We start from the raw sequence: 13977 nt of genomic DNA on the forward strand, positions 1-13977 counted from the left end.
AAGCACAAAGTAAAAGCATTAAAGATACTTTGTGCTTTTGTACTCTCAAATAACACAAAAGCAAAAGCTTATCCAAACATAACTTGAGTTTATAGAACCGCTTTTGCTCTTGATCCTTGCATTTCTCTCCTGCTATATGCACCAAGAAACCACGGCAGGAATGATATTCCAAGCCATTTTCCCCTCTCTTAGTTAAACCACTAATCTTCCAGCTCTTTACGAACTCCACCACTGTTACTGGCACAGTGACTTTTCACCTCAAACAGATTCCAGATTTTAGACCAAATATTGAATGAGAAGTTGCAGTGAAGCTATAGATGATTTATTGATTCTAGTTGCTCATCACAGAGAACACAGTAGAGTCCAGCATCATACTCTTCCTTAGCAAGTTGTCCTTTGTTAAAATTCTGTTCAAATTAGCAGTCCACAGAAAAAAGAAAATATATCTTTGTAGGAACATTCTTGCACCAAACGTCTTAACAGGGATTGACATGTCCTGATATCTGGTAATGGAACTGTAAAATGGTTTGACTGTGAAATTTTCAGGTTTCTCTCATTTCCAAGTTCTAATATCATTTCTCCTAATGTCCACTTAGTGTTGTGTAGTTTATGTAGCATTTCCACCATACTTCCCCATTCAAATTTTTTCTAAATTGAGGGAAACCCAAATGGAATTTCCATTCAGCATCTGCGTACAATCTGGCATTTGAGCTTCTTTGTCAGCAGCCATCTCAAAAAGAATAGGGAAGCTATCCATCTATGCCCTATTTTGACACTAAAAATCCCTCCAGAATTTCATGCCAAGCCCATATCCAGCATTGAATCTTGCACCCTTTGAGAATAGATCAAATGTTTCCTAATAACCTCCCAAACTGAACATCCATGGGATTTTGGTACCCCTGGGTCCCACCCCAGGTTTCTAGATCCATATTTAGTCACTGACACCCTTCTTTATAGTTTAATAGTCCTCCTTGATTCTCACCAAATCTCTAAAACCACTTTCCCAATTGAGCAATCTTCATATTTTTCACCCTTCCCAGTTCCCACACCCAAACCTCCTTGGCAACTTGTCTTACACCTTATTTTTTTGATGAGTAATAGTAAAATTTTATTAATTCAAAAACTGATTTAGAGTTGTGATTTCATACAATATCCAAGGGAGAGGCGCGAGCTGCAGCCCCTCCTAGAATCTTGCAATTAAACTAGGAAAACAATACAGGAATCACAACTGAGCCCAAAACAATTCTTCCCTATTTACCCCTTGCTTGGCTAACACATCGGATAAAGTATTTGCTGATCTCTCCACCCACTGTAAAGAGACCAACACATTCCTTGTCAACCAATTGAATTTATCCATTTTGTTCTTGTAGCATCTTCATGATTTTTCAACCAGCCCACCACCACCTTCGAATCCCCTTCAATTATTAGATTCTATACCCCTAGCTGGTTTGCAAATTGTGCCCCTTGTACAGCAGCTAATAGCTCTGCCCTGATAGAATCTCCAACTCCTAAAGGACCCGAGTAAAGCAAGACAATCTCTCCATTCTCATTTCTCAGAATACCCCCCCATTCTGGATAATCATGGATTACCCATGCTATTCCCATCAAAGTTTACCTTCAATGAGCCTTCAGATGGTGGAGACTGGCTTGTAATTAACTTGTCTTTTAAGTGTGATCACCTTGCTACTATTGACTAGTTTCTCCAAAAGTCATTAAAAGTGAATTGATGAAAGATTTCCAAAGTCTTCATCCAAAGGATTGCCCTATGCAACACATAGTCTTTCAGTTCCTGACTGCTACTTTCCTTTTCTTGAAAAATTCTAGCATTCCTTTCTTCCTAAAGAGTCCAGATCAGGGCAGCGTGAGCGCATCTCCACATAAGCCTCCCTCTTTTTGTATGCCAAGAGAAGGTAGAATGGTCAAAGATCATGCGGACTTCTGTTGGTAAGCTCCAATTACTCCCAAACAACGAAAGTAGCCAAGCCTAAAGGTCTGCAGAAAATGGACAAGATATTAGTAGGTGGTAACAATCCTCCTCGTGAGCTCTGTAGAGGATACACCAGTTGGGAGAAATACAGAGGAAAGGTCTTCTCTTTTGTAGGTTATCTAGAGTGTTTACTTTTCCATTGAATACTTCCCAACAAAATGCCATAATCTTTGGGGGAACTTGCCTACACCAAATTTCCTTTGACGAAAAGGGTTGTTGAGCAGAAGACTGAGAAATGGACTTGAAATAAGAAGCACAAGTAAAGGCAACATAGCAAGTCAGATAGAGATTCAATTTCATCATCCCTTTGTCCCCTATGAAACCCAAAATCCCAATTAGGAGCGAAGGGTGTTCTCGAGGGTGAGACAAATTTTGAGACCACCTCTTTTTTATACAAAGAAACAAAAAATAACAAAGGGAAAAAGGTCCTTTAGAGGGGTGTCTCCTACCTAAATATCATCCCAAAAGCGAACAACATTGCCAGAACAAAAATCATACCTGATAAAATCGAGAAATTGAGGAAGGGTGTTGTGAATGGCCTTCCAATGTGTTGCCAGGTTAGCCTGCCTTGATACACCAACATCCCATCCATTCTCAGAACTCCCATGAATGTTTCTCACCATCTCATGCCATAGCCTCTCACTTTCCAATGGCCATTGCCACAACCATTTCCCTAACAGAGCTTGATTTTTTTAATCACCCTCCCAAGTCCCAAACCCACTCTTCTTTACTTTTGCAAACAATTTCCCATTTAACCAAATGATCCTTTTTTTCTTGTTTCGGTTCCCACAGGAAGTCTCTCATCAATTTCTCCAACTTCCTAGCTTCCCTAGGTGGTATCCTAAAAACAAATAGAAAGTAAGTAGGTAAGTTAGACAAAGTAGCTCTTATTAAGGTGATTCTTCCTCCCAAAGAGATGTAATGCTTCTTCCATGAAGCTAATTTCTTCTCAAACCTTTCTAGCATTGGGGTCCAAAATCTGCTTTCCCGAGGATTTACCCCTAATGGAAGCCCTAAGTAGGAGATTGGCCAAGAAGAGATGGAACACTCAAGACACTCTGCAATAACCTCAATCTCCCCAACCTTCAAGTTTATACCTGATATGCAACTCTTCTCCAAATTTATTTTCAAACTAGAAACCCTTTCAAATCCTTTGATTATCTCCTTAAGGCTTGCTACCTTCTTGTTAAAACCTCCTTCACAAAAGATCATTAGGTCATTTGCAAACTGAAGGTGGGTGACTGGGATTTGGTGTCTCCTTATTCTCCAATCCCTAATGGCATCTTCTCTATCGGCCTTAGTAATGATCCTACTAAACACATTAGCTACCAAGGTAAAAAGGAAGGGAGAGAGTGGATCCCCTGCCTGACGCCCTTGCAAGCTGGAAAAAAATCTTTCACCACACCATTTACCTGAAAAGAGTAGTGACAGGTACTAATACACCCAAATATCCAACTACACCACTTATCCCCAAATCCACAGTTCCTCACCACTTCTAATAAAAACTCCAGTCCACCAAGTCATAGGCGTTTTCAGGATCCAATTTACAAACAAAACCTCTTTGGCTAGACCTTTTCATTTCCTCCACACACTCATTCATAATTAGAATATGATCTGTTAATTGTTGCCCTTGAATAAAGGCCCATTGAGTTTCACTGATGATAGAAGGGAGAACTGTTTTGATCCTCAAAGAAAGCACTGTAGCTAGAATTTTAAAGATGCTTGTCACCAGACTAATAGGCCTAAAATCTTTGGGTGGTTGGCATCAATCTTCTTAGGGATCAAGGCCAAAAAAGTGGCATTGATTCCAGGGCTTATTAAATGATTGTTTGCAAATTCCTTAAAGACTTCAACTAAATCTTCTTTTAGCACCTCCCAAGAATCTTGATAAAAAACCATTGGAAAGCCATCTGGACCTGGAGCCTTGGATAGATAGACAACTTTCTTAATCTCTTCTTCCTTGAAATTCCTTTCCAACCACCTTGCCATTCCGTCCTTAAGTCTTGGCCATTCCACCCCTCCTACGACTGCTCTCTCGCTCAAAGGTCTTCTAAGATCGATTTGAAGTGGTCCACATGTTTTTTGGCTATGTTATCCTGGTTGGTAATCACCTCCTCTTCTATCTCTAGCTTGGTCACAAAATTCTTTCTTCGTCTCCCATTTGCCAAGTCATAGAAAAATCTAGTGTTCCCATCGCCTTCCTTAATCCACTTATGTTTAGATGTTTGTCTCCAACTGATTTCTTCCCTCAATAACACTTCTTCCGGATCCCTTTTCAATTGTCTCCTTAACACTCTGTCATCCTCACTCAAACCATTTTGGGAGTCTTTTACATCCAAGTTTTCTATTCGAGAGATTATGCTCATTTTTTACTCCTCAATTTTGCCAACTTGATCTCCATTCCACTCTTTTATTTTGACTCTCAACCTCTTTAACTTCTTATGAAACTTGACCCCCTTCCATGTTACCTCCCTCACCTCCTTACCTCACCACTCCTTCACTTTTTTCACAAAATCTGGATGGGCAAGCCACATATTTTCAAATCTAAAAGGTTTGGGTCCAGTAGGAAAAGACTTAGTGCCTATCTAGATAGGACTGTGACCAGAGGTGACCCTAGGTAAATGCTCTAGCAACCAAGTTTTCCAAACTGTTCTCCCTGGCTACATTAAATAAAAACCTGTCTAACTTTGAGCATAAAAGGGTTTCCTGAAGGTTGGACCAAGTATAACTGGTTTGCAACAGAGGTATTTCCTTCAACTCACAATCTTCAATAAAACCATTAAATTTCCTCATGCTTGTTGTGATTATCTGTTGGGGATTACTGGTTTCTTTAGAGAATCTAATGACGTTAAAATCCCCACCCAGGCACCAAGGACCATCCCATAGCCCCTTGATTGCATATAATTCTTCCCACATTTCATTTCTCTCTATAGGAGTTAGGGCCATAAACATTGGTTAGAACCCATACACACACATCCTTTACATTCTTGAACTTAATGGAAATGGAGAATCTTCCTATCAATTCTTTCACTGGTTCAACCACGTCCTCCCTCCTAGTGATTTAAAAGGCGTGCCTAGGTGCACAAGCGAGGCGCATTTTGGGGTATGCGCCTCACCTAGGTCCTAGGCACACGCCTGGGGTGCCTAGGCGTGTGCCTGATGCGTTTCAGCCCAGGTCCTAAGTGCACCCCCTATTTGCTAATGTTGTTTATTCATCCATTGCAATAAAATATCTTCTTAAAGGGCAATGAAAGTTATAAAATCATTATTTTTATGTGAGAAATAAGAATTTCAGACCCTAACATAGACTTGTTCGGGCTTGCCTTGAGGGGCGTGGTACAAAGGTGACTCATAGAATCAATAATGCAATATGTTTTACATCACATTAGCTACTTCAAGCAATGCAATTAAGGAGAAAAAGTGATTGTGGGTTTTACATGCTTGAAAATGCTTTATATGTTTGCTTTTATTTTTAAATTTTCATTTGAATACGCTTTACATGATATGTTTATGTATTTTAATTTTAGATACTAGGTTTTTTAAAAAATTTATTTTAAAATTTAAGTTTATATATATATTTTTTTTATGAATGAAGAAATTTATTAATTTAGAAAAAACACCACTTAACATTATGTTTAATATTTTTTGATTTTTTTTTGAATTTTCTGACTTTTTTTTTGATGCTTTAGCCTTTTTTTTGTAATTTTACGCCTTTCTTAAAAAGGTGCGTGCCTCGCTTTGCGCCTTGTGCCTCAAGCACAAATTGGCCCTTGCGCCATGCGCTTTTAAAACACTGCTCCCTCCATAGTGTTACAAGACCTCTAGAAAACTCCTAACCCATTTCCCATCTAATTCCATCAGTTTGGATTCTTGTAAAAGCACAATGTTGGGTTTTTTCCCATTTGGAGTAGGTCTTTGATCACCCTTCTCTTTTTTTGCACTCCCTAGACCTACATTCCAGCTAATAATTTTCATCAAGACAAAAATAGCAAAACACCCATGAAGAAGCCTTTGTCTCCTTATTTTAGGCCCTTCCTCCTATCCCCTCTACCACTAAATTCTAAATCTCCCTCAATGTCCGAGATTAGCCTTTCCACTTAAGTTCTTCTTTTCTTCTTTTTTCCTTTTTTTCCCCTCTTCCTGATACAATAAGCATCCTCTTCCTTCTCTACATCCTTTCCATCCAATGTCTGAAATAGATCTTTGCCCCGCTCGCACTCATTTTGGCTGCAACAGCTCTCTGTGACTCCTTCCTTTTTTTAGTTCCTCCAGCCCTATACAAATCAATTTCCATTATTTCAAACTAAACAAGTTATATTTCTTTGCTTCCTTCCACTCTCTCCAACAGAATTTTCTTATTATCTTTTCAATGAGAGATGCCATTCCAGCTGGGACATTGAAAGAAAATACAAGGGGATAGAAGACAACACACTTTTTAATAAAGTGATTTTACCTATGTAAGAGAGATAGGTAAAATCAATGTCAGTTTTCCACTCTGCACCCCCGCTCTTCTGTTTTCTGCCCAATTATCTAGCTCCTGGACCTCCCCCACAGCAACCAGCATAATCTTGTGCATGTTTAGCTGAAATCTTGACAACTTCAAACCATCTGAGTACTGCCATAACATATAGAAGTTGTTCATGCAATGCATCACCAAAATACAAGTTTGTCATTGGCATAATGAAACATTTATACTTCCACTCTTTCATTTCCCACTGCAAAACCTTCTATAAATCCCCCCTAAGTGGCCATTTTCATCATTCTACTGGGAATTTCTGTTCTGTCAGGCAAATGAACAGGGAAGGGGATGACAGGTGCCCTTGCCTTGGTCCCATAGATCTCTTAAACCACCTGCAAGCCACTCCATTCACCAAAACTGAGAAACACGCACCTCCATCCAATTCCTCCATCTAGAGCAAAAATTCATCCTTTATTTTTTTTTATCAATAAGGCAAAATTCCTCCTTAGTACTTAATCCAAAAATTGCCAGTTAACATAATTGTATTGCCTTCTCAAAATCCACCTTGCAAAATAACTAGTTTGAGTTAATAATTATTTCCAGCAATTAATCATAAGTTAACGTATTAATTATGGATTGAAAATTATTTATAAAAAATTATGGATTGAGAATTAATCATAACAGTTAATTATTAATTAAGTCAGTGAGTTATTTGAATTTAAATGAAGGGACAATGGTAATTAACGATTTTTTTTTGATAAATCAATTAATGAGAAAATGGCTAGGCAACTTTAACTTGTATCATTCATATGCAGGTAATCTGATGGGTACCCACAATCTGACCTGACCCAACCCATTTATGTTAACCTAACAGTAGATTCAACCCATTTCCAACCTGCTAAATAAATGGATGGGTGGGCGGATTTAGTGCGTTGGGTCTAAAATTGCCACCCCTAAAAATGAGAAAGCAACCAAACGTTATAGCAATTTTTATTGCTACATGAAAAGCTCCTCTACAAGATGATCAAGAGATCTTCAAATTCCAAAATTAGGTGTTTCTACCATTGTCCATTTCACTATAAGTTTTCCTCATTGTGTGGGTTTGCAATTCTACTACTTGCAAGATTCATTTTTTAAGTCAAATCAAGAAAATTGCTATTTTATAACTGTGCTGGTAGATCTTTCAGAAATATTCTAGAATTACTTGCTTCTCTCTTTGATCTGGTTGGGCAATCTGCTAGGGAGGATAACCAAAACTTTGGAAATCTCATTGTTCTAAAAACAAGAAGTGGTACTAAAGTGGAAGGATGCTTGGATTTGGTCAACTTGATCATCCTTACCAAGGGGTGTTTGGGCTTTTGTGCTCTGTGTCACTATTTTATTTTTTGAAGGCAGCATGGCTGTTGCTTTTGTTCTTGAGTGATCTACCTAGTCTTACATTATTGCCAATTAATATCTTCAAGTTACTTTTACCAACTTATTTGAAGACAGGACACTGGCAGATAACAGCTAAGAACTAACACAATTACCATTCTGGCATAGGGCAGGTAGGAAAGGTGATTAGGAGTAGGGTTCTGGATTTTTGGAGATTATTTAGAGTTAAGATTGATGGACTTAGTACAAAGTGAACATTTAGGATTGTGATAGAATGTTTAGGAAGAGAAATCTAGTTTTATATAAGTTGCTTTGGGTTTGACAGTTCAGTTAGGCCATAGAAACGTTATCACAATTTTATTGGGCAAAGTTTGGGAATTTTTAGGAATAAGGTTTATACGCATGAGAAGGTAGCATAGTAGGATGTTAAGGAAAGTGAATTAAGTCAAATTGGGGTGGAAGGTTAAGTTAATTAGTGTTGGGATCATATTTAGGGTTTCTAAACACGAAATTTCACATTAACAGGGTAGCCAGTACTCTGTCATCAAGAATTTCTAAACTGGAAATTACATGCAAATGGACTTGCAAGGACCACAACTTGGATCTCTCCATGGAAATCAATAATTTCTCTACTGGAGTCTTTTTTTCCCGCGGTTCTTTGGATATTACTCAACCTGTTGTGGTATTAAATTCTGGACAGCCTTTGGTGGGGAGACACTCTTTTGTGTCAATCTTTTCCTTAACTGTTTCCCTTATCTGTCCTTTAAAATTCACCCATTGCCTTCTGGGCTTCCAATTCCTTGGCTGTTTGCTCTTGAAATTTTGGTTTTAGAAGAGGGTTAAAGGTTTGAGAACCAAAAGAAGTTGTTTGATTACTTGATCTCCCACATGGGGTACTTCTCCTGGATAGAGAAAATGAAAAGAATTTGGCCAAAAACCCAAGTTCCTTTGCCGTTTTTTCTTGGAAATTTGGTTTTAGAAGAAGATTAAGGTCAATCAAAAGAAGTGGTTAGGTTACTTGATCTCCCAAATGGGATACTTCTGCTTAATGGAGAAATTGACAAGAATTTGGGCTTTTGGCTCTAGTGTATCCTTCTCTTGTACTTCTTTTTTCATGGTCTTCTTACCCCCCAATTATAGGCATGCACACACACACACACACAGAAAGCCTCGAGTGTTTCTGTTGAAATTTTGAAAATTGGTTTATGAGATAATCCAGAGTCCCAAGGAGAAGTCCCACTTGGTCTTTGCATCCCCATAGATGCACTCTGTAAGATGAATGGTGAAGATCCCTATCATTTAATAATTTCTTGTCATTTTATCTGGAATTTGGTTTTTCCCTCTTTATTTAGTGCTGCAGTTTTGTCAGTATATTTGGTGTTAATGCGGTTACCCCTGAAGGATGTTGAAAGCTTGTTTAAAACCCATTTTGCTTGCCCTCCTAAGGAGAAGAGGCAAGATTATGTGGAGGTGTCTCAGAGCAGCTACTCTATAGACAGTACAGGAAGAGAAGAGTTCCAGAATCTTCAAAGAAAACTACAATCCGTAGAGATGTGATTCAGACCAATAAAAAATAGTAAAAATATTTCAGATTGTAGCAGAAGAGGAAGGGAAGAAGAAGGAAGAATGGAGAAGGGAGAAAGAAGAAGGAGTTCAATAATCTCCTCTTTCTCCACTCTAATCTTTTATTAATCTTACTAAGATTACATAAATTACAAGTCTGCCCTTAAGTGGGTGTCTACCTCATCAGCATACTTAGAAAACATAAATAGAATTAAAGGCCCATAAAGAAAAGGCCCATTAAGAACAAATTACAAGAAAGAACTAATCAATAAGATAGTAATGGGCTAGGGCCCATTTGGCCCAGTCTCTCTACACGTAGAAGGAATGATAGATTTGATCTAATCAAGAATGGTGCTTTGGCTACAAACAAGAGAAGAATTAATACCTTTCTTGAGGGGATGACTTATATCCTCTTCTTGCATATAATATGAACATTGAACCATTATCCATCAAGGTTGGGAACTGTCTGTGTTTCATACAATGAAGCTTATCCTTTTTTTGGCTAGGTAAATATTAATTATATTAAACAGATGAAATATTTACAAACTGTTCACCAGGGAGGGGGAGTGTCCCACCAGCACTCAGAAGTGAACAAAAAATTTGTATCATTAGCTATGGCATGAGCCACAACATCTACAAATCTAGACATATAAACAAATTTAAAAGATTCAAAAAAGTCGTTAACTAGGTCCAAAAGGGGAAGACATAACCAAGGCACCCTGCTATCATGACCACAAATAGTGTCTACTTCAAAAGAGGTTGATTGCACTACCACATCCACATACACCACTGGTGATTCTTTGCAAAAGATAAAGCCTGAAGGGTTGCTCCCAATCCTGCTTGCACCACATCTTAGACCTGTCCCAGATATCCACCTGTTGCCACCGGAAAGCAATCATTCTTAATAACACAAACACGACCAAACAAATCAACATTATTCTTCAACAAACCTGCATCACAGTGAATCAGATAAGTACCTCTAGGAATACTTACAGAATCCAATAAGTTATAATTAGGAGAATGATTTAAAGACTGAGATATTCTGAAATTTGTCTTTGCATTTTGGGAGGGTTTAAAATTTTACCTGTGTTATCTATCAAAAGAAAAAAAAACTTTTACATGTGTTATCTAACACCCATGCACAAGATGAGATTTGTTATTGAATAACAAATAATTTCTTGCCATTGGATGTAATAAGAACCTATAACTAATGAGCTCAAAATTCCCATACCATCAGATTTATTTTGAATAGAAGGTAGAATAAAAAGGATTAAATCCAGAATAATCCTAGAATGATCATCTGGGATAGTTAAACACCATTGGCTCGCAAAAAGAATTGCCTGAGCAAAAGGGCAATAAAAAAAGACATGAATTGATGATTTCTCTTTGAATCCACAAAACCATAAATTCTCTATAGCCAATCCTCTGCTAAGAAAAAAGCATTCTTTTAACAATAAAACCCCTGCACAATCTCCATAATAATAATTCTATATGAGGAAAAATTCTTAATTTCTAGATTTTCTTCAAATATTGCCGAATATTTGTATCCAAGGGTTCTATTCAGACAGAGAATTGTTTGACAGAAAACTTCCTCTTTGAGATCCATGCCAAATGATTTTATCTGAAGATGGGGTATCAAAAATATCCTGAGCCAACTGTCATGGAAACAGGTCCAGAATTTTAGCTCTATCCCTGTACAATCCTGGTTTATTAAATCCTTTACCTGAATGTTAACTTGATTTCTATTAGCTGGGCCAAGAGGGGCAAATGAAGCTCATCTTGATGGGTGTAGCTTTGGTAATGGTAACTCTTGAAACTCAGGAATTCTAGGGATTTTCAGAAACTCTTTAGGTGAGATCTTTAACAATTTGCACTGGTTCAATTAAAAAGGGCAGCCCAGTGCATGAGGCTCCCGCCAATTCCTGGTCTGGTTCAATTGGAAATGATAATTCCACTCATGCTGAATTGTTTTCTGTTTTACAAGGACTAGGGTTGGTTGTGTCTTTTGGGTACTTGTAACTTGTGCACTGGAACCACTACTCTACTGAAAGCAAGAAGCACGCCTTTGTCTTCTTTGTGTTCAACATCCTATAATTGGCAGATGCATGTTAGACAGAGACGTAATTCTTGTTCATTACTAGTTAATGTCATGTAATTATGATTCTTATGATGCAAAAAGTACAGTTTAGAATGCTGAACAGTGAATGCCTTTGAGGGTAGAACGGTATTGTCTTGATTCATTTTGGTGACTTCATCAAGGCGAAGTTATGGCTATACCATGCTGCTCTGTTGTCATCTAGTCTGGTCAGGATATCTGGGTCTGGCCCAGATGACCGGGGTTCAAATCCCGGCAACGGATTTTTTTTTTTCAGTTTAACAGATAATTGTCATCTTTGTTTTTCTTTAAACCTGATTCAGAGTGAACACAATGATTGGTTGGATTACAATTTTGATGTCAATAGAAATATTCATTTGTTTCCTAGGTTCACATCTCTTTGCATTGTTTATAAAATGGTATGGTACACCTTTTTCTTCTCTATTAATTGTACTTTGGCATGTTCTGATATCTGCAGAGGTGGGCTATCATAAGGAAGCGCCAGGCCAACTTAAATCTGGGAGGAGTTGGCAACTCAACGAGTACACAACTCTCTGAGGCACAGTTGGCTGCTCGTCGGGCTGTTTCCCTAGCTCTCGATGGCATTTCGGCTGCTTGCTCAACTGGTACTGATTGTCTTTTTTCATTTCTTTATTCCCATTGTGTTGTACTTCACATTCAAACTATGTTTTATGTTCTTCCGGTGGGATAGACAACACCCCCCACCCCACTGTGATACGCGGTCCATACTGTACGGTTCATACATGCAAACGATATGGATTCTTCTGTCTCTGGGTTGTCTATTCGGTGGATCCTAGCCTGAAAAAGGTTTAGTAACTAGGAAATCCTAACTGACGAACTTCTTGATTGCCAACCAGATGTCTAATTGCTCATTTTCAAGTCTATATTTGAGTGACATTGCCATCAAATGTTTATGCTACTTATGCATACTCTGCAAAAATCATAATATGGTGGTCTCTTGGTTGAATAGTCAGGGTTAAAAAATTTATTTCCAAATGGGAGAAAATATATTTAGTAATTTATTACATTCAGTAAATTGCCAAATTCTTGAGCTGATTATTGTTCAAATTGGATTTTATTTTTGACTTAATACCTATTTGATCAACTTTATTGGATATGATGCTGATTAACCTTTGTCTGAAATTAAAACAGCTGCAACACTTTCAACCCTCCCATCCACTTCCTCTACACAACCTGCAACCCCAATAGAAGCTTCACTCACTTCAACTACACCGTCTGAATCCAGCATAAAGCCTGCAGTTGGTAGTAGTTTCTCCCAGGTGCATCAGTCTCAACAGTCTGCCAACCAGACAGTGGCAGCGTCTCGGACAGCAACATCAAATGCAGCACCAAGATCTCGGGCAACCACAAAGAAATCATCAACTCCTGTCAAATCAACGTTGGGTCCAAACCCTATGGTACAAGCTGCAGCAGTTGCTGCTGGGGCTCGCATTGCCAACCCTTCAACTGCTGCCTCACTACTTAAAGCTGCTCAGTCAAAGAATGCTGTTCATATTAGACCTGGAGGAGGTTCTTTGATGAAAGCATCAGTTGGAGGTAATACAAAACCATTGACTACTAGCCATGCAGGGCCTCATCCTAATGTGCACTATATTTGTACTGGCCTTGCATCACCACAGCCGCCAACCTATTCCGGAATGATGCAAAGTGCCCCTCGTCCTGGTGGCACTCAACAAGCATTTGGCAATTCTGTGAGATCAGCAGTAGTCACAGGTCAACCTCCTCTGGTCAGTCTTACCGCCTCATCAAATTTATCAGCCCAACAGACATCGGTGTCTTATTTAGGTGTGACTCCATGTGGTGCTGATGAGGGAAAGATCTCAAATGGTGCTGGACTCATGCCCAGGGAAGAGTTAAAGTCTGGGGAAGAGACGAAAGCATTTGGCTCTGCCAATGTGTCCAAGGAACCCGTTCAATATGATGAAGCAGCTCTACCAAAGTTGGAGGCGAAACGTGAAAATGAAACATCAGTGGTTGAAAATGAGGGGGATTCAACAAAAATGGAGGCAGGTGGGAATGGACGAACAGCTGTTGTCAACACCCAGAATGATGAGAGCCAAAATTCTAGTGAAAAGATGGTATGCTCAACAGTGGTGGGAGGACCCGACAGTCGATCAATGGATGATACGAGTGGTGAGAAGCAGAGTGTCCATGAGAAACAGATAAATACGAAGAGTGTGACGCCAATTGAGGATAGTAAAGAGCAGACTGATATAAGCCCAGAGATGGTAGGCCATAAGCCATCCGATGAGAAGTATCCAATTAGCCATAGGGCGAGGGTGTGAGGGAATCATGTTGAGAAGTTAGGAATGGTGTACGCGTTGATGTTTAAGATTAGGGTGGTTGAAACGAATCATGGTTTGGAAAATATAATTATAGTTCAATTCAATTTCCTTGTTTGCATTATTGTCCATCTCCATTATCCTGATTTCTATCTCAATTGAGAGCTGCTGCTTC

The 13977-nt window shown here is 38.7% G+C and overlaps 1 protein-coding gene across 2 annotated transcripts in view; it reads left to right on the forward strand.

Annotated features, from left to right (window-relative positions):
- The window catches only part of LOC148876593 (uncharacterized), a 34393-nt gene extending 20467 nt beyond the window's left edge, over nt 1–13926 (forward strand). For both annotated transcript variants that reach the window (XM_088972029.1, XM_088971959.1), the window contains exons 5-6: nt 11957–12104; nt 12652–13926. In XM_088972029.1, the coding sequence (XP_088828155.1) occupies nt 11957–12104; nt 12652–13805 (1302 nt within the window). In that variant the 3' untranslated portion in view covers nt 13806–13926. The remainder of the gene's footprint in view (nt 1–11956; nt 12105–12651) is intronic.
- The last annotated feature ends 51 nt before the right edge of the window (nt 13927–13977 follow it).

Source organism: Nelumbo lutea, chromosome 1 (assembly GCF_056320005.1).
Source record: "Nelumbo lutea isolate HS-2025 chromosome 1, American lotus-T2T, whole genome shotgun sequence".
Taxonomy (NCBI): Eukaryota; Viridiplantae; Streptophyta; class Magnoliopsida; order Proteales; family Nelumbonaceae; genus Nelumbo; species Nelumbo lutea.